This window comes from Sander lucioperca, chromosome 24, assembly GCF_008315115.2.
Source record: "Sander lucioperca isolate FBNREF2018 chromosome 24, SLUC_FBN_1.2, whole genome shotgun sequence".
Lineage (NCBI taxonomy): Eukaryota > Metazoa > Chordata > Actinopteri > Perciformes > Percidae > Sander > Sander lucioperca.
Window position 1 is genome coordinate 5,848,784 of NC_050196.1, and position 21,859 is coordinate 5,870,642.

Here is a 21,859-nt window from a genome sequence, read left to right on the forward strand (position 1 = left end):
ACCGAACGGTCCCTTACAATGCAATTTATTTTTAAGTCCAACTTAAACACAAAGTTGTTACTCCCTAATTCCCTAACCTCTTGTCTTCTTCACTTTTTTTTATGTTTTTTTATGTTATGTTTAGCTTGTTATAGGTACACAGTCATTATTGTATTGATACCCGTAACTTGTGGGCTGTAATCTAATGCATTATTGAACTCTTAGGCACATCAGAGCTCAGTCGTTAATAAACTTCAATGAGCTGATTTTAGAAGCAATACTGTTGTGGTGACAGGCAAAACTCATCAACAACAAAGGAAATTATTTTGTCTGTGGTAAGCATCTTTGTGTCAGTTTATATAAAATAAATGGACTTCTGTCAGCTGCATGAATCATGTGGCGTCTGCACAGTTCTACATTTGTTAAGGTGGCAAGGGGGCCAGCCTGGATTCTATTTTTGGGTGATGGTTACTTGATAGCTCCACGGTAAATAGGTGACAATGGAGAGCACAGAGAAGATGCTGCTTGTATCTCCAAAATATCATCTAAATATTTCTTATTTTACATTCGACTCACTTTGCACTTTTAAAATTACAGAATGGGTTTTGAAGGGAGAATGGAGGTCACAGGGTTAGGAAAGTAATTCAGCACATTCAGGTAAAGGTGAATTTACACTTCATCTGAGAGAAAACATAAATAGGGTTTTGCACAATGAAAGCAAAACTTAGCTTGCTTCCTGTCTTATCGCCTAATAAAATCTGCATAGAAGTTACAATATTTACTTCTCCATTCATATTTACACTCAGAAATGGCAGTGGACTCATGGCTACCAAACCATACCAAACAACCTTGTGGACAGGGGAAATGAGATAAATACTTAAAAGCAGTGATTATTGAATGTTCTTTCTGTAAGGTTGTGATGCTTTGGTATAAGATACAGTCTTACATTTTCTATATGTGTCTATATAAATCCCAGCAACCATATAATAACAGATAATACTGACATTTGACACTGGCTGATATTGACATTTGCCTTTCCTTGCTTGTTTCCACCCAAAATCTACACTGGGTGTGGCCGGGTTGACTCAGTGGGTAGAGCAGGCGCACATATACTGAGAGGCTTATGCCTCGACGCAGAGGTCCAGGGTTCGAGACCGACCTGTGACGATTTCCTGCATGTCTTCCCCATCTCTCTCTCCTCTTTCTCACCTAGCTGTCCTGTCAAATTAAAGGCGGAAAAGCCCCAAAAAATAATCTTAAAAAAAAAAAAAAAGATTCCACACTGGGTGCAGGGCTGATCCCTGACATTTACTGTAGACAAGGAAACAGCAGTCTGATGTTAATGAAACATGGCCTTATTTTATCAGTAGATACAATGATCTGGTTTAAAAATATTTAGCTACAGTGGTCATGTTTACATGTACATATTAATGCATTGATTCTTCATACTGAGAGTTAGGTGAATGTCTAATTGTGTCCTTTAATTTATTTTGTTATCATTAGTTAGGTATCCTTTTTTTAGATTATGAAGTGATTTCTGACTAAAATATTGCTGATGCCACCTATGCATCTCTTTTACCAAAACATAATGCAAAAAACAGCTAAAGCTTCCCTTTCACCTCCACCTGAGCTGGCTACTTAAGTTTATGAAATGAGACATAGGTGTACATGACCCAAGGGGTGTCTAATTAAGTCATAGTTCTCCATAGGTGTTTTTGTGTTTTTTACGTTCCTCAGCTCTGTGCATAATCATATGATTACACTCAGAATGCAGATCCTAACTTACCTAAACTATTCATGCTCATGTAAGCCCACTGAGAGACTGTAACTGTCTGTAGTGTGTATAGCGAACACACCCATCGACAAACAGGATGTAGATAAGTTGGACCAGAGAAGGAAGGATTCTCCAAAAATCACAGTGCGGAAAAATTTGGCTCATTGGGAATCGAAATTTAGCAGACCCTTGAAGGCTGCTAAGCGCAGTCCCGTCTCACACCTCCGACCGTTGCTAATCAATCATGACAGCTGCATGTGCACACCCTGCGGGTTGCCACGGTAACAGACAAATGGGTCGATAAAAGAATATTGAGCGGGTGTCTTTATTTTATTCCCCCCTCTTACCTCCGGCCCATGAGGAATCTATCTGTCTTATTAAAAGTTATGAACAGCAACTGTAGCGTCTGATCCTCTTTTATGTCCTTGTGAAAGTTTAAGAGCTCCAGAGGACTCTGAAAAACAAAATGCCATAATGATGCACTGATGGAGTAGGACTCTGGGGGTAGATTGCTGAAGCCCAGCCCGAGGATTTAATGTTGACAGATGAAGATACACGTGTCTTTGCATGTGCATGCGTGCGTAAACGTGTGGTAAAAGCCTCCCAGTGTGACATCCTGATTCCAAAGTAAAAGAGTCAATAAGTTGGTTTGTTAGTAGTGACTTGCAGTTTAGTTCACAGGGAAGAAAGAACAGAGGTGCGATCATCACCATAAACCTCCATCCTTTGTTACTACAGGGTTGTCAGTTCTACCCTGTGTCACAAGTCCTAGGATTAAACTGGTAAGACTCCTTCCCACCCACTAACCCCTCCCCAGGACCAACTTGGTGACGTTAGGGCTGTAAGTTCAAATATGCAGCCTCAGCACTCACATCTGTTATTTGAGGCAAGAAAACAAATCCCCCGACCGCCAGCTTCACCCCTTGAATTTCCCCCGGGTCTACTTTATACTTACAGTTCTTGGGAATTGAGCGGTTACGAAAAAAAACAACCTTGCTTGTCTTCTGACTACCTCTACCAACGTGACGGGTTCTCGGCTCGCATTAGAGCTAGTAATACTCCTCGTAGTTTTTGGGGTTGAGGCAGTAGAGGATTCCCCCACCGAAGGAGAAGATGGTTCCTCCCCAGGCCAGGCCGTAGCCCCAGTTGAACTCGTGGTAGATTCTCAGGTTGATGCTCTCGATGAACTTGATGGGGTAGAGGACCAAGCTGCAGGCCTGGAGGACAACTGAAGGAGACATGCAGACCATAAGTTCAAGTATAATTTCTTAAAGGAGAAATATTATGCTAATTTTCAGGTTCATACTTTTGTGGGGTTCTACTAGAACATGGTTACATGCTTTAATGTTAAAGGTCCCATGACATGGTGCTCTTTGGATGCTTTGATATAGGCCTTAGTGGTCCCCTAATACTGTATCTGAAGTCTCTTTTATATAGGCCTTAGTGGTCCCCTAATACTGTATCTGAAGTCTCTTTTATATAGGCCTTAGTGGTCCCCTAATACTGTATCTGAAGTCTCTTTTATATAGGCCTTAGTGGTCCCCTAATACTGTATCTGAAGTCTCTTTTATATAGACCTTAGTGGTCCCCTAATACTGTATCTGAAGTCTCTTTCCCGAAATTCAGCCTTGGTGCAGAATTACAGCCACTAGAGCCAGTCCCACAATGAGCTTTCCTTAGGATGTGCCATTTCTGTGTCTGTAGCTATTGAGGAGGAGAGGGGGGGGGGGCAAGGTGGAGGGTGGGGGTGTGGCCTTGACCAACTGCCACTTTGCTCGTTTGAAAGCCATGATGTCTCTCTCTCATGGGTGGGCCAAATTCTCTGGGCGGGCAAAGCAGAGAAAGGGGAGGTAACCTTGCTCCTTATGAGCTCGTAAGGAGCAAGACTCCAGATCGGCCCATCTGAGCTTTCATTTTCTCAAAGGCAGAGCAGGATACCCAGGGCTTGGTTAATTAGGTTATTGAATCAAAAGTGCATTCCAAGCAAACTTCTCCTGTGTGAGATTGCTGTTCATTAACTACAGTTCAGCGTTTAACACAATAGTTCCCTCCAGACTTGTCACAAAGCTCAAGGACCTGGGATTAAACATTTTACTGTGTATGTGGATCCTTGATTTCCTGACACGCAGACCCCAGGTGGTGAGGGTGGGCGGACATTCGTCTTTCACCTTCATCCTTAACACCGGAGCACCCCAGGGCTGTGTTTTGAGTCCCTGCTGTACTCTTTATTCACACACGACTGTGTAGCTACTTTTGACTCTAACACCGGCATTAAGTTTGCTGACGACACAGCTGTGGTGGGCCTGATCACAGACAACAATGAAAAGGCCTACCTGAAGGAAGTAGAGGACCTGACCAGTTGGTATCAGGAAATCAACCTACTCATGAATGTCGGCAAGACTAAAGAGATGATAGCGGACTTTGGGAAGAAGCAGGGAAGGAACCAGACGTCACCCTGCGGTGACCAATCTTGTAACCAGCAATCAGACTTGGCAGTTTCGTTTTGAGGCGGTGTGAGAGTCCCATACAGTAAACAGCAACATCACTGCCTCTACCGCTGCCACAAGATTTCTTTTAAAGACTATGAGGGTAAAAAACGAAACACAAGCACTTAACTGCCCGGGAGTTTGTGTAACAGCTGACTCTTTCCTGCAACAAGCTCCAGCACAAAGCACAGTCCCTCCGTCTTTTTTCTTTCTTGTGAGATGAAGCTGCCTTCAAGTGCGATCAGAAATGTCGAGATCTCTAAACGATCTGACGGAAAACAATAATTGTGAAACATAAAGTCTACTTGTGCTACATTGGAGGGTTAAGGAACACAATGTCACACAAATGGGCCCTTTAAATGCCACTCCCACAACCGCACAACCTTGTGGTGAATCGCCGGGTCGCTTTTTCTGGTCTGAATGGGCCCTAAGGGATGGAGGGTTGAGCAGAGGGGGGGGCGGGGGAACGCAGAAAGATAGATGTTCAAAAAAGGAGGGGTAGGAGAGATAGATGGCAGTGGAACAAAGGAGAATACATCAATCGTTATTTCTTCAAAGGGAATTCTTCCTGTGGGAACATAAACAAACTCTTGCACTTTCCTGCATGAAAAAAAAACAACACGGATTGCACAATATTCAAAAACACGCAAATATTAACAAATATCAGATGGTGTGAAAACAGCCTTTAAGAGGTAGTTTGTCGTCAAGAAGTGTGTATATAATCAATGTTTCACTGAGTGTTCCCTTATAGTCCATCCGAACACACTTTGGCTTAGTGCAAGATATCGTTTAGAAAGGTTGTTTGTGTCCCATTACGGTGAAAACAACTACATTTTGACAGCTAGTGTTTGTTTATGTTAAGCTCTAAAATGATATATCAGTATTTTGCTAAGTATTGATTATTATTAAATCAAAGCCGTGCATTTCGACTTTTTGCAAGTAAAATAGTATATGCACACATTTTGTTCAAGTTCCAATTCATGGTGTTGAAAAAGATGTACAACATAATCTAGTTTTAACAACTTCTTCAAGATTATTTAGGGTAGGATCAGCTTCTTAAATTCAAAAAGGTTGAAATGAGAATTTACATTTGGAAAATATACTTCTGGAACCAGTGGCTCTTCCCACTTTGTACCTCTTTTTGCATACAAGTAAACTGCCTGTTTGTTTTGCTGAGATAAAGACAGAAAGGCTTCTAAATCATAACAGCATGCAAAATGACTAAGCAATAGCTAACGACTAGCCGTGGTACGTAAGGGGCGTTGTTCAGCTTAAAGCAGAGGGATGACAACCCCCTTAGCTGTGATATAATACACAAACATATTACAGACTGAATTGAGTAATTGCTTTTACAAAACGGTCATCAAGCAAATATGAAAGTTATAGTCACATACTAATTCAAATACATTTCTAAAAACATAATCGGTTACACTTTACTTGAAGGTTTCTACATAAGAGTGACATGACACTGTCATGAACATGTCATAAAACATTATAAACAAGTCACGTTTATGACATAACGCTTCTTTTAGTAAGTGTCATACGGTTTTGTCATGACAAGTTATGGTTATGGTTAGGGTTAGGGTTCATGTGTCATGACAGTGTCACTCTTATGTAGAAAACTTCAAGTAGTGTTACCACATAATCATTTACCGATCAGTTACCAATAAAATAGGCTCTCCTGGTTGGCTGGTTGCCTGCACATACCAAGGCGGTTGCTGTGGAACGCAGCGCAGGTAGCAGCTAGCATCGACTTTCTTTTGCTAAACGCTAAAGAATGGCACACAATAACACGTAAAAAATGAATTGATCGAGACAGCAGTAGACAAGCAACTAACCGATCAAGGCAGCGGTAGAAGAGTAACTCTTTTATTAATTGAGTCTGGTGGCAGTTCCCTGTCAAAAAGGGCTGTCTGACGGCAAGGTAAAGTAAGAATATGGTGAAAATATTCTAAATATAGCATACACTTAAAGCAATACTTGGAATATGTTAACTCTCTGAGGACAAGAGACGCACCGGCGAGTCCAAGCGATTTTGACAACACTCCTACTCAAAAAGCTATATTACAAAATTTAATTTTAGACATTTATTTACTATTGATATATTGCGCTACTTTTAAGTGACAATTATTGTGCAAAGTCATTGTGCAAAGTCATTTGAATCAAAGCCGTTGTACTGTATATGGTTATTGTATCACAGCTTCATCAGATTGCTTGATTTGAGCTACCTATTTTATAATTATATTTGAATAGGCAGTCAAATGTCAATCCAAACATAAGAAGCAGGTTTAATTCCAAGCCATTTATGCATTTTCATTTCTCATACAAGCTTTGAAAGTATTTTTCAGGATAAGAAGACTCCCGGTCTATGAGAAATCAAATAGCTTCTGTAAATCTCTACACCATCCCTTTAAATAAGAAGAATTCCTCTTTAAAGCTTTATCTCACTTCTGTGGTTTGCACAGTATGACAACACATCCAGCTTTGCAAAATGAAACATTTCATGCCTAAAATAAATACATTTACCAATTATTCAGGGAGGTAAACTGTGGAAACTTTGCAGTTGTCCAATTTGAGGTTAGGGATGGAGGGGAAATGAAAGGGACAGGCGTGACACTCCACTCATTCTGACCCTGCTGGGCCTGACTCATAAAAATAGGATTTTCTCTAAATGAGTTTGAGGAAGAGAGGAATTGTGTGTGAATGTGTGTATGTGTGTGTGTGTGTGTGTGTGTGTGTGTGTGTGTGTGTGTATGTGCTACCTGTGTGTCTATTTAATGAGTAAGGATTATCATTTAAATGCATGTCAGTTTTCAATGTGATTACCCTGCAACCTTCCAGTTACCTTGTCTAAATTGGCTTATTAAGTGTGTGTGTGTGTGTGTGTGTGTGTGTGTGTGTGTGTGTGTGTGTGTGTGTGTGTGCGTGTGTGTGCGTGCATACGTGCATGTGTGTGCGCGAGCGTGTGTGTCATTAGGTGTATTTTAGCGCATAATGTATGGCCTTGGGCCCAGGACTGGTGTAATTGTGGAATGGACTACAGTTTATTGTGTGTGCGCTGACCTGCAGCAAAGAGCATAAAGGCGACGGGTGCGTAGAATCGCCGTCTCGTGCCGATGCACACGGCAACTAGAGCAACCAGGAATGACATCAGCACCAGGGCTCCACCTCCTAGCAATAGGGCCAGCGTAGCAACCTGCCAGTCTGGAAAGACGGAGGAGAGAAGGAGGAGAAGAAATAAGGATGGAAGACCAAGGGTTGGAAGGATGGAGGAAGGTGGACAGAGAAAGTGGTAAAGAGAAGAAGAAAGTGACAACAGTGAGTGAGCACAGGGAAGCAACATGTATGCAACATAAAAATTTCAGAGACCATTAATGAATAAATGCCACATAGTGAACGTGTACCAGAGCCAAAAATAAAATGCACAAGACCTTGAGGGTGGCCTGCGTGAGGCAGAACCATAAGAGACATATTATTTTATTTGACATTTTATTTTACTGCCCTTTACCACCATCAAGTATGTTAATTAAAGGGAGAAAGAGGTAGGAGGTGAAAAAGGTATAAAAAAAGGAGTGAATAATGAAATAGGAAGGAGAAAACAAGGAGAAAAGGAAAAGAAATTGATGGAAAGTGGAAGGAGAGATGGGAGAAATAAGGGTGGTGAAGATGGAAACAAAAGGGCAGGAAAGACACAATGAAGCAAGGGGCAAATGGGGCGAGAAAAGGAAGGAAAGCATATGAAAAAAGGATGGAAGGTGAAAGAGGAGGGTGGCATGAATCAAAGGATATGAAGGAAAGAAGTGAGGCAAGATGACAGGAGGAGAAAGATGAAGGAAGGTTGGATAGACGGAAAGTTTGGACAAAGTTAAAAGTAAGAAAGGAAGGAATGGGATGAAAAAGGTAGGGATTAAAGGCAATGGAAAGATAGATACTGTAAAGAAAAAAGAACCCTAAAAAACAAAGGGAATCAAGGAACAAAGGCAAACTGAGGAAAAAAAGGGAGAGACAAGAGAGATGAAGAGAGGTTTGGTGGCAACGAGGCAGATAGCGTCTCCAAGAAGCTGATTTTACAAGGACAAAGAAAGGGAAACATGCAAATAAATGCCAAAAGGAGGAGAAGAGGCTGAGGGTGGTGGTGGTGAAGGTAAAGGAAATAAGGGGGAGAAGGGAAAAGGAGGTAAGGAGGGCGTGAAGGGGCTGGGGACAGAGCATCACTGAGTGAAAGTAATGAAGAGAAAGAGAGAGCACTTAGTATACCTGAGCTGACAAAAAGCCTCAGCTAAAAAGCTTTGCTGGCATGCTATCAAAAACCTGTCTGCATTTATGTAAAGGGAGCACTGCTTGATGCACACTGAAATAGCACATACAAAGATACATGCTCTCTCACACACACACACACACACACACACACACACACACACACACACACATGAAGCCCAGTTGGTAACATAATCATGTCAAACTCGAGATTTGTGAGTATTACATATACATACACAATCTGTGCATTCCTCGCTAGCTAGCCTGAAGCTAATTTCAGATGACAAATACATTCACAATGACACACAAAATAATATATTTACTATAATGGCTGATATGATGCAGAGCATCCCTCACCTGGTGGATGAAAGTAAATATGCTGGTTGTAAGGAACAGATTTCAGTGATTGTGAGGCATTAGTAGCCAGTGTCATAGAAAGAGCATGAGGAATTTCTGCACCCAGCAGATGGGTTAGATGCGGACTCACTACTAGCCAGCATCAAGCATACACTCACTGTAATATACAGTAGACCTACATTTTTGTTGTTTGTCAGTGCATAATGTCAACGTTGCAGCAGAGTTTTTTGAGACACTACAAATCTACAAATGTTATGTCTCGGTCGGTGGTGCATAATCTTTTAATGAAAAAACAAAAATGAACTTGAGCCAACAGCGCAGCGCGTAGAACTCAAGAAGCTATGTGTCACTTGATGGGCATGCCAGTATAATGCAACCTGGGCAGTCAAGAAAACTCTCCCAGCAATCCGGGCCACCCTGTGTGACATCTTCCTCCAGTCGGAGGACAGAGGCAAAATATATCATTGATGAATAGTCTGTTTTGCATCTCATACTTTTTCGAGAATTTATTCAGAACAACCAAATTCATCTTGGATAAGCTACAGTCCCAATTTTGATCTCATAGTGGATGATCTAGCCCAGTCTGTAATCACTGCCATCTCAGAAAAGCAGAACAAATGGAAAGAAATCTGAAAGCAAGCAGAAGGCCTGTGCGCAGGAATTGCAACGGAGACTTCACTAGGTGAGAGAAGGCAGACCCAAACAGCTCGACATCTGGAGGGTTTTTTAGGCCCTGTTAGAAAGAGCACAATTGGACAGAATGGATGACCTAAAAACACTTTTTCTATCCCGTTAGAGACAGGTTGTTAATAGAGATGAAACTGTGCTTTTCAACAGAGTCAAATGATGTACTGAGAGGTGTGCCAGCCCTAAGCTCAAAACACATCTTTCTAGACAACAACACACACAACCCATTGCCCGTCATTATGGAATCAGTGAGGAAAACTTGTCTGCAGAGCTCTACCAGGCTCACCAGCTACGGCAAAGAAACAGGGACATACTATCACCAGCACTCAAGAGTTCCTTTCCGTCATGAGGCCGTACAAAGATGCATTTATTGACTTGTACAAACCGATATGCATGTCTCTGACACTTCCCGTCACATCAGTAAACTGTAAGAACAGTATTTCTTGTCTCCGCCCTTTTAAAAATTATTTGAGGAAGAGCAGTGGGGGCTATGGAACCAGTAACCTGGCACTGTTGGCTATAAACAATGAGAGAACAAGGGTCCAGGACAGCGTCAAAATCAGTGATGCCTTCACACTCAACCACACAACAGACACATAACAGACATATTGGTTTTTTATGAAGATGTCTAGTGGCACAGTAAGCGCTTTTTCCGTTGGTTTGGTTTAGTTTCACATAGAGAAAAATTCAAGCTAACCAAAATGCTATTACTCCAAATCACGCAATAATGTACACTCCGCTTATTGGTCAGATGTGTCTGGGGCGGGAGCAAGAAAGTAAATACACGAAGAAGGTCCTGTGTTCTTGCATCTCCATGGTCAAACCAGCTAATTTAATTTAAATAATTTTCCAGACATTGTTTCTTGAGCAGCTTTACTACGTCTGCTCTGCTCACCAGACTCTGCCGGCGTCTGTCTCCAACGTTAGTGACAGCTGGTTCGATACCCCCATTTAATTTATTTCTTATTTTAGAAAGGCAAATCATTCGTTGGTACAGTACATAAACTGTTGGTGTGCTATATTGGTTGACCATCAAAATAAATGTTTGAGTACATTTTTTTCATTTTTTTTATTATTGATTCAGAATAAGCAATCTTTCAAATATGTCACCCCCTTGCCTTGAGTCTGTCTGCACACTATGGGTGTAACACATGCTCTGATTATCACAGATTGCAAAGCACACCTGACTACAGGAGCCGTTTAGTTCAAACCTTAGTTGGGTCGGATACAGGTTGGATCAAATTCTCACCACAAACAAACCGTACCGAAGCCTACCAGAGTTCGCTTGTAAACTGGATGCCAGTTGTTTTGGTCCGCACCAGAGTGTGATTGCTGTATAGTGCATAGTTTCTGTCTCCTCGATGATGAATTCTAAGTAATGACAACAACACTGTTGTTGCATCCACATGATGCAAGGCTTCCATAATCGTGCACCACCCCCACCCCTCCTCCACGCAGTTGCTTGTAACCAAGTAGGACACGGAGGATTAAAAAAACATGATGGACTCTTCAGAAGAGGTAATTGTCGTCACTTGAGTTTCTAGTGAAAGTCGCCGGACAACACCATTTTCAAAACATATCCATACTGAGAAATACAGAGATAGTTTTGTGGAGCTGATAGTCTTAATTAGCTTTGTATCAACTCATCTGGCAATGGCTTGAATGTAATGGACGTTCATTAATATCAAAAAGTTACGCACTTAAGCTTTAACACCTGCCCAAATGTGTCAGGGTTTTACAGTAGAAATGAAACTGTGGTGACCAGCAAATTGATGGGAAACCCTACATTTCAGAGCACCCTCATTGATAAGTCGAGCAACCACATAGCATCACAAGAAAATCTCTGGCGCTGTCACTGCATTTAGCATGGCATAGTTTTTGTGCTATTATTCTGTAGTTGCCATTTGTGGCCACAGTGGTCGCTGTCTTAGGCCGGTTACACACTGGATGCGTCGCGCGAGCGTGGCGTTTCTGTTGCGTCTCAGAAGCGTGGCCGCTGCGTGGATTTTTCTGTGTCCTACACACCAGAAGTGTGTGTGACGCGGCGCTGCTCCTGCTGCTAGGTACAGGGAGGGCTGATCTCGGGACATAGCGCCAACACATTCAAAGTCTGAAAAATGGGTAAGTGGGCTGTCTGTTTATAACAACTTTGTGTAGCTGCACCGTCACTCAGAACACACACTACGTTGTTATTGTAGCCTATTCTACCATTTATATATAGGCTTGTTCGACGTATGGGGAGAGAGTTGTGAAACTTAAAATAAATATATAGCCTACTGATTTGATTAAAGTAAGGCAACGTCGGCAGTATTGACTGCAAAATATGTTACAGAATATTTTGTTTTGTATGACAGGTGCTATATTTGAAAATCTTTTCTCTGAAAGTTTTTATTACATTTATATCTACATGGATGTCAAAACCTAGAGACTTTCAAACATCAAGATGTCATTTATTAATATGCATTCGTGTCTAAATCACATATAAACATATTTTCCTATTCTATTTTGCATGGAAACGCTTCCAACACGCTCGCGTCTCGCGTGAAAAATAGGCGTCGGTTCTATTTCTAGCAGGCACGCGTCTCAGGCGCATCTCACGCGCGTCTCAGGCGCATCTCACGCGCGTCTCACGCAGGCAGTGTGTAAGCTCTAACCTGTTAACATGGGAGCCGAAATAAAAACATTTACATTGGCACGCTCGCGCGACGCATCCAGTGTGTAACCGGCCTTAGCAAAAGTTACAGTCTCATTTGAAATAAAAGTGGATGGTCATTAGAGCTAAAAAGGAACAATAGCTTCCTCTATTTTAGACTCTCACTGTCAAGACAATTTGCTATTGGTCAATGGCAAAATTATAAGTTCACTTGACTTCTCTGCAAAAAAAACTTGTGCAGATCAATTGGAATGAATGGATAAACTTCAAACTGAAAGATGTGGATAAAACATCAGTGAACCACATCTGAAGCAGAAATGGAGCATGTAGCATCAGTACAGATGCAAACCCAATGCACAGTAGTTGGCATCGATGGTATACAGCAGGGCTATTACTGTAAAGTGATGTATTTTTTATCTTACAGATATTTAAGTTGTGTAAATACGGGCAACGCCTAAATTTACAGCTCTAGTGTGGTAAAAAAGCGTATGAAAGATTGATGGTGGAGGGGAGAGATAAGGAAAAATGAGAGTTTTAGAGGCAGAGAGAGAAAAGAGACAGAGATAGAGGGGAAAGATTAGATGCAGAGGTAGATAGTGGGAGGCAGAGAGGAAAGGAGGAAATTAAAGATGAGAGGAGAAAGTGAGAAGACGATATTGAGGGATATAGAGCAGAAAGAAAAGGGGGGATAAAAAAAAGAGTACAATCAGAAGCATCTTGTATTACTACGGATCTCCCGAGGTCAGTTTAGAAAAAACTATTTGCGCACAGATTACAAATCCGTGCCCTCGGTTTTATAAACTGTTTGCGTGGACTCACAATCCGTGCCCTTGGTTTTCTAATCTGTGCGCACGGTTTTGCAATCTGTGCACACGAATTTGTGAACGATTTAAACAGCTTCTTTCTTCAGAGAACAAGAAATGAATGATAACTTACGGCACGGATCATTTCAGTAAGTGCCTCCAAGCCTGTGTTAACACGCTCCAGGGCCCCCAGCCTCCCTCCTAACCCCAACTAAGTGCCACCAAGCCTGGGTCTTGACCTCCAGGCCCACCAGCCTCCCTCCTAACCCCAACTAAGAGGCTCCAGGCCTGGGTCTTGACCTCCAGTCTTATGATTATGAATCCGTGCAAACAGTTTATAAAACCGAGGGCACGGATTATGAATCCGCGCGAACAGTTTATAAAACCGAGGGCACGGATTTGTAATCTGTGTGCACGGTTTAATTTATTTATTTTTATTTTTTCTTCTAAACTCCGTATATTACAAATGCAAAGAAACCAAAAGTTTTCCGTTTGAATGACGCTGCTGATTAGATTATTTTGTGGACAAAATGTTTCTTGGCAACAAGGTATTCCTAAACCCAATTTCTATTTTCTAGGCTTTGACTCTACACGTTTGCTTGATATTTTAGGTGAAGCACTTTAGGCAAAATTTCTGGATTTCACTTGAAGTCAGATCAACAAAAGCAACTACACTAAGGCAATTCTGTTGCCCAAAAAGTTGCCCTGTATAAGCAATGCAACAAGGGCAGATGTATGAAGGTGTAGGGTTAAAACAAGGCTGAGAGAGGAGGCTCAGGTGGTTTATCAATCATTTATATTTAACTTCCTTCGAAGCACGGAGCTGCTTCACTCTGACCATAGTTTATATCTTCTTCCAGGATTGCTCCGTTGCTGACAGGAATTTTGCCAGATTTCACTCATTTAGGCCGGATATCTGTTGCCTTGGGCTTCCTTTGGGTTGGCATTTTAAACTCTGGTCGATTTATGAGGACTATGATTAACCTTTTCTCTGCAGGGTAAATCCAGACAGCAGAGTTTTCTGTTGCACAACTAAAACAACTTTTGAACATACACGTTCCACCAAAACAAGTTCCTTCCCGAGCCTATTTTGCAGAGCCGCCGTTGCTCTGTATGGCGCTTAGCGATTGTGATTAGCCTGTCACGATAACAAATTTTGCCGAACGATAAATTGTCCCAGAAATTATTGCGATAAACAATAATATTGTCATTCTGAGACCATTTTCATCTGATATAATGATAATGGCATAATAATGCAGGTACACCTTTTCAAAGATCAATAAACTTTTATTTCTAAAGAATATTTAACACTGGAACTGGAAGACATTTTAAATATCCACAGTATGTCTTTGATCTCCTTTAGTATGTCAGTATGTCGTCTGTCACGCTGTTTACAGTTGTGGAATTGCCGTTTGTGACACGTATGTTCCATCCATCCATCCATTTTCGTCCGCTTATCCGGTCTCGGGTCGCGGGGGTAGCAGCTCCAGCAGGGGACCCCAAACTTCCCTTTCCCGAGCCACATTAACCAGCTCCGACTGGGGTATCCCGAGGCGTTCCCAGGCCAGGTTGGAGATATAATCCCTCCACCTAGTCCTGGGTCTTCCCCGAGGCCTCCTCCCAGCTGGACGTGCCTGGAACACCTCCCTAGGGAGGCGCCCAGGGGGCATCCTTACCAGATGCCCGAACCACCTCAACTGGCTCCTTTCGACGCGAAGGAGCAGCGGCTCTACTCCGAGCTCCTCACGGATGACTGAGCTTCTCACCCTATCTCTAAGGGAGACGCCAGCCACCCTCCTGAGGAAACCCATTTCGGCCGCTTGTACGGCTTGACCCAACCTTCATGACCATAGGTGAGGGTAGGAACGAAAACTGACCGGTAGATCGAGAGCTTTGCCTTCTGGCTCAGCTCTCTTTTCGTCACAACGGTGCGATAAATTGAATGTAATACCGCACCCGCTGCGCCGATTCTCTGACCAATCTCCCGCTCCATTGTTCCCTCACTCGCGAACAAGACTCCAAGGTACTTGAACTCCTTCACTTGGGGTAAGGACTCATTCCCTACCTGGAGAAGGCACTCCATCGGTTTCCTGCTGAGAACCATGGCCTCCAATTTAGAGGTGCTGATCCTCATCCCAGCCGCTTCACACTCGGCTGCGAACCGATCCAGTGAGTGCTGAAGGTCACAGGCCGATGATGCCATCAGGACCACATCATCTGCAAAAAGCAGCGATGAGATCCCCAGCCCACCGAACTGCAACCCCTCTCCACCCCGACTACGCCTCGATATCCTGTCCATAAATACTACAAACAGGATTGGTGACAAAGCGCAGCTCTGGCGGAGGCCAACTCTCACCTCAAACGAGTCCGACTTACTGCCGAGAACCCGGACACAGCTCTCGCTTTGGTTGTACAGAGATTGGATGGCCCTGAGAAGGGACCCCCTCACCCCATACTCCCGCAGCACCTCCCACAGTATCTCCCGGGGGACCCGGTCATAGGCCTTCTCCAGATCCACAAAGCACATGTAGACCGGTTGGGCATACTCCCAGGCTCCCTCCAGGATCCTTGCGAGAGTAAAGATCTGGTCCATTGTTCCACGACCAGGACGGAATCCGCATTGTTCCTCTTCAACCTGAGGTTCGACTATCGACCAAACCCTCCTTTCCAGCACCTTGGAGAAGACTTTACCAGGGAGGCTGAGAAGTGTGATACCCCTATAATTGGCACACACCCTCTGGTCCCCCTTTTTGAAAAGCGGAACCACCACCCCGGTCTGCCACTCCTTAGGCACCGTCCCAGACTTCCACGCAATGTTGAAGAGGCGTGTCAACCAAGACAACCCCTCCACACCCAGAGCTTTAAGCATTTCTGGACGGATCTCATCAATCCCTGGGGCTTTGCCACTGTGGAGTTGTTTAACTACCTCAGCAACTTCCACCAGGGAAATTGACGACAATCCCCCATCATCCTCCAGCTCTGCCTCTACCATAGGCAGAGCCGGATTTAGGAGTTCCTCAAAGTGCTCCTTCCACCGCCCTATTACCTCCTCAGTTGAGGTCAACAGCGTCCCATCCTTACTGTACACAGCTTGGATGGTTCCCCGCTCCCCCCTCCTGAGGTGGCGAACGGTTTTCCAGAAGCACCTTGGTGCCGACCGAAAGTCCTTCTCCATGTCTTCTCCGAACTTCTCCCACACCCGCTGCTTTGCCTCTTTCACGGCAGAGGCTGCAGCCCTTCGGGCCCTTCGGTACCTTGCCACTGCCTCCGGAGTCCTCTGGGATAACATATCCTGGAAAGACTCCTTCTTCAGTCGGACGGCTTCCCTGACCACCGGTGTCCACCACGGTGTTCGTGGGTTACCGCCCCTTGAGGCACCTAAGACCCTAAGACCACAGCTCCTCGCCGCAGCAATGGAAACTTTGAACATTGTCCACTCGGGTTCAATGCCCCCAGCCTCCACAGGGATGCGCGAAAAGCTCCGCCGGAGGTGTGAGTTGAAAGTCTGTCGGACAGGGGCCTCCTCCAGACGTTCCCAATTTACCCGCACTACCCGTTTGGGCTTACCAGGTCTGTCCAGAGTCTTCCCCCACCCCCTGACCCAACTCACCACCAGATGGTGATCGGTTGACAGCTCTGCCCCTCTCTTCACCCGAGTGTCCAAAACATACGGCCTCAGATCAGATGAAACGATTATAAAATCGATCATTGACCTTTGGCCTAGGGTGCTCTGGTACCAAGTACACTTATGAGCATCCCTATGTTCGAACATGGTGTTCGTTATAGACAATCCATGACTAGCACAGAAGTCCAACAACAAACAACCACTCTGGTTTAGATCAGGGAGGCCATTCCTCCCAATCACGCCTCTCCATGTGTCTCCATCATTGCCCACGTGCGCGTTGAAGTCCCCCAGCAGAACTATGGAGTCCCCCACTGGAGCCCCATACAGGACTCCACTCAAGGTCTCCAAGAAGGCTGAATACTCCGAACTCTTGTTTGGTGCATATGCACAAACAACAGTCAGAGTTTTCCCCCCCACAACCCGCAGGCGTAGGGAGACGACCCTCTCGTCCACCGGGGTAAACTCCAACGTAGCGGCGCTCAGCCGGGGGCTTGTGAGTATCCCCACACCCGCCCGGCGCCTCACACCCTGGGCAACTCCGGAGAAGAAAAGAGTCCAACCCCTTTCCAGGAGTATGGTTCCAGAACCGAGACTGTGCGTAGAGGTAAGCCCCACCAGATCTAACCGGTAGCGCTCCACCTCTCGCACCAGTTCCGGCTCCTTCCACCACAGAGAGGTGACATTCCACGTCCCCATAGCCAGCATCTGCTGCCCGAGTCTGGTCCGTCGAGGCCCCTGACCTTCACTGCCACCCATGTGGCAGCGCACACGACTCCAGCGGTTCCTCCCACAGGTGGTGGGCCCATGGGATGGACACGTATGTTCTCCCAGGTAATTCGTACTGGCTGTCAAATGTTTGCAGCATTCCTCGAGTGTTTGCGATAGACTACAGACTCTGTAATACATTTAACAATTATTTATTAAACACTAAATATTAAATTTAAATAATATATAATTAATACATTATATCTATCTATATCTATGTGGCTATCTGCCACATGGCGACCAAAATAGTTCTGTTTTTCTTGTTTTTTCTTCTTTTTGTTGTCTTCATTTTGGCGAAGGTGCAGCTATACTTTCTTCTGCTCCTCTGCAAGTCGGAGCTTCGCGGGGGCGTGGCGGGCCGACACACACACACACACACACACACACACACACACACACACACACACACACACGCGCGCACAAACAGACATACAAACAATACAGACAAACATACCTCAGGCTAATTCATTAGCTATTAAGTGGCGATTTTTGACAAGCAGTCTCAGTTCACCGTCCGGGAGCCTCTGACACACTGACAGCTGTAGGCTTGTACCGGTACCGGTTAATGTTCTGTGCATTGTCGGACACATACAGCAACTTTCCTGAAACCGCTTGCAAGACTGACAAGTCCACAGCAGCGCGTGGCGTGTAAGTCCGAGCCTGTCTCCACCCCTCCACCTGCAGGTTGTCAACTGCGTGGTTTGGAATGAAAGGGAGAAAACAGGACGCCGAGTAACACTGCGGATATCGCTCATATACGTCTTATTTTTTTGACGGCGCCTTAACTGCAAAGTGCTGCGGGAAACCCCGCTCCAACTACTAGCGTCTCTCTCTCTCTCTCTCCGCCAGGAGTCCCGCCCCCACAAAGACCATGCGACTGACAAGAGGGTTCACTCCTCGTTACGCTAAGGAACCGAGAGTGGTCCTCCATTCTCTTTGGTAGAGAGAGAGAGAGAGAGAGAGAGAGAGAGAGAGAGAGACAAGGAAAACAAACAAGCATGCAAATGGAAATTATCGCGGCCGGAAAAATTATCGAGCTCATTTTTTTTATTGTGCGATTAATTGATTTATTGACTATCGCGACAGGCCTAATTGTGATTGGTTTGAAGAAATGGCAATAAACCAGAGCACGTTTTTCTCCCATCCCGGAATGCTGTGTGGACTAGCCAGACCCTCCTCCGCAGCGCCGCGGTGGAGGAAGGTAGACTACTCTGGCCATCACTCTGACAGCAGCCACAACCAATCAAATGTCAGCATGAAAGTGAAAGGCATCAAATAACCAATCAGAAGCAATGTAAGCAGCTATAGAGCGCAACAGTCCCGCCCACAGCGGGTTCCGGAAGTAAAAATACAACGCAATTTCTCCATTGACAGTTGCAGTATAAGCCATAAAATCGTAACCGTCGATGGTAGACTTAAAACCAGCTTGCCGACATGACTAAGCGATGTATATGCTCATATAGATGCCAAAAATCATGGGGCACTAACCTTGTTTAGAGATAAATGTCTTTTATTCGCGATGTCTTGGATAAGTACTTCATTACCCACAATCCTGAACAATTCCACAATCCCACAGTGATGCCTCTGATTGGTGGAACTCATGCTGGTGATGAGAGGGGGAGGGGGAGCTGCCTGCACGAGCCGTCACGAGGATTTACGACACTGCACGAATCACGATCAGTTTCACGCTTCTGACGTTAGCCTCCACCGGGAAGCTAACGTTAGTTTAGCTAACAGCTAATTCGGCTAACCACTAGCTGACAGCTTGATTCAGTCTAAAATAACGTTAACTCAAACTTAACACTGGCTAAAGCCGGCTACATAAGCCGTTATATATGTTAACGGTTATTTTCAGGTTTTATTTTGAGGGTCTTTTAAAGTTATTACATGCTGTCTCAGCTAGCGGTTAGCCGAATTAGCTGTTAGCTAAACTAACGTTAGCTTCCTTCCTTTCTTCCGTTCCTTTGTGACTTTTTTTGAATTTTCTGTTAGTTTTTTCACTCGAAATGATATGTTTATGTTTATGAGTCACGTCCCATCTGGTTAGCCTCAGACATGGTCTAAAACTTTTTATATACGGATTTCTCCAGACGTCTATGGGAAAAATGAATGGGAATTTTACTTCCGGAACCCACGGTCTCTCGGACGAGGGGTGGGACTGTTGAGCTCTATGGATCAGTGAAAATCACAAGTCTCACTCTCTCTCTCTCTCTCTCTCTCTCTCTCTCTCTCTCTCTCTCAGACACTCACACATAGAATCCTTTAGAACCTTTTTGACATGTGTCAATACATGTTGTCAGGACCTTTAAAAACAGGTAAAAACCAAACTGCAGGCCATCTCACCAGCTAAACTAAACTTTACACGTAACTAAAGCTAATTTAACCCATTTAAGCTGTTTCTTGTAATTGAAAAAAATACATTTTAATGCTCCAACATGTTAGTAATTTAATTTTTTATACCACATAAATAAGGCAGTAGCTAAATCTAATCATTATGGTGAAAAACATTTAGCCTAGCTTGGCAGAGTATCATTAACTGCCGTCTCTGCAGCCTCTCACTCTTGTGAAATTAATATGATTAGATGTGGTTAAAGATGTACTAACCAGCATCTGTCGGTTGGTGTTTGTAAACACAGCGTTCAAAGTTGGCCCCTTCTCTCCGGCTCAACGAGTCAGGGAGAGAGAAAGCAGCGGTGGTCGAGCGAGCTAGAGAGTGCTCGAAATGGAGCGGTGCTGGCAAGAGCAAAGCCGCAAAAAAAATATTTTCTGATTGTTTCACGGCTGTTACGTTCTAAAGCACAAATAAACACACACAAACAACCACACACCTCCACACAACCATGCAGGAAGGTGTCATATTGCCAGACTTTGTGTGAATGCAGAGCTTGTCGCATGTGTGTCTCAGTCAAACAGTCACAGCGCAAGAACACAGTGATGTAAACGGGCTGGACACCGTGCACGCTGGTTACACACTCACAGGGGCCCAATAAAAAAAAGAGAAAATACAGGCAGAGGGCAAGGTCTCTGTAGATTCATACACCGGCAAAATGTATTTAAGTAAACATTAATCTATTACACTAGCTTGATAGTATCGGCCAAGTGTATCCTATTTTGAATGGAATGTTTTTTATCACTACCACTACAGTCACTCACTACAACTGTTGCAAATACCTCGCCCCCTCGTTCTCTCTCTCAAACACACACACACACACACACACACACACACACACACACATTCACATTTTTCAAATTGCATCATGGCCATATTTAGGCAACTGTAGAATTTGCCATATGTACCCTATCACTCCTCCCTCTTTCTCTCACTTGCACACACACACTCGTTGGTGTATGCAACTTGCTAATTAGTTTCCTTGACCAGTTTCTCACACACAAACACACACTGTGCTGTTCTGTGAACCTTTTTCTTTTTTTCACACACACACACACACACACACACACACACACACACACACACACAAACACGCACACACACACACACACACACACACAGAAATACCTCTTGCTGTAATGTGACTATTTGCCATGTGACAGGATTACTGCACTGTCACATTTTTTTCTTTACTGTAAAGCCACTCTAAGCAGTCACACTGATTAGCTGCTGTATTACCTTGGGGTCCTTTCAAAAACAGATCCCACCAGTGCTGTAGCTGCAAATGTAAAATCAAAAGTACAGTGTAAACATACAGTACATTGGTGTCATTTTAACATTTCACCAGCCACAAGAGATAAATAAATGATCCAAATAATAGAGAAATATATGCAGATTGCAGAGACCTTAATGCTTTTAGTGGGTAAGACTCCCCCCCTCATGTTCCCTGTTGGTCACATTTTCTCTGATGCTCATCACCCTTCAAGATGCATATACAGTATCACTGCAATAAGTAATGAACATTATTGATTATTCTATCCATTACTTTTTGGATTATCTAATTAATCATTTAGTCTATAAAATGTCAAAAATAGCTTTAGTTAGCTTAGTTTCCCAAAGAACAAAGTGATGTCTTCAAATGTCTTATTTTGTCTGACCCACAGTCCAAAACCCAACCCAACTTCTTCAATTTACAGGTTTACAGTTTCAGGTCTAACATAAACTTACTGTAAACTATAGAAAATAATAACCCTCTATATTTCACACAGTGGATTTAAAACATTTGAAGGTCATATTTCTGCTTATATTTAATCAAGTACAATTTAACAACCAAAATATGAAAGAAAAACCAGCTTTTTTTAAATGAAGATACCACCAGAAGAATATAATTGTATGGAGGACAATTTTGTTCTTTTTTTATAATACAGTAATAATAATTTAGAATGTGTTTATTTTAAGACTTTAACAGGCTTTTTTTGCTGCTGCTGTGATAATGCTGTGTAAAAAGTGTGAAAGCTTAATTTGCGTGCGTGCGTGCGTGCGTGCGTACGTGCGTGTGTGTGTGGGAATGGCAAGTGGGAGCT

At 43.7% G+C, this 21,859-nt stretch overlaps 1 protein-coding gene across 1 annotated transcript in view; it reads right to left on the bottom strand.

The window, feature by feature from the left end:
- Positions 1–1,265: 1,265 nt before the first annotated feature.
- LOC116044814 (transmembrane protein 47-like) overlaps positions 1,266–21,859 on the bottom strand; it is a 32,901-nt gene continuing 12,307 nt past the window's right edge. The window contains exons 2-3 of the mRNA XM_031292302.2: positions 7,303–7,443; positions 1,266–2,981 (exon numbers count right to left, since the gene is read on the bottom strand). Coding sequence (XP_031148162.1) covers positions 2,803–2,981; positions 7,303–7,443 — 320 coding nt within the window. The 3' untranslated portion in view covers positions 1,266–2,802. The remainder of the gene's footprint in view (positions 2,982–7,302; positions 7,444–21,859) is intronic.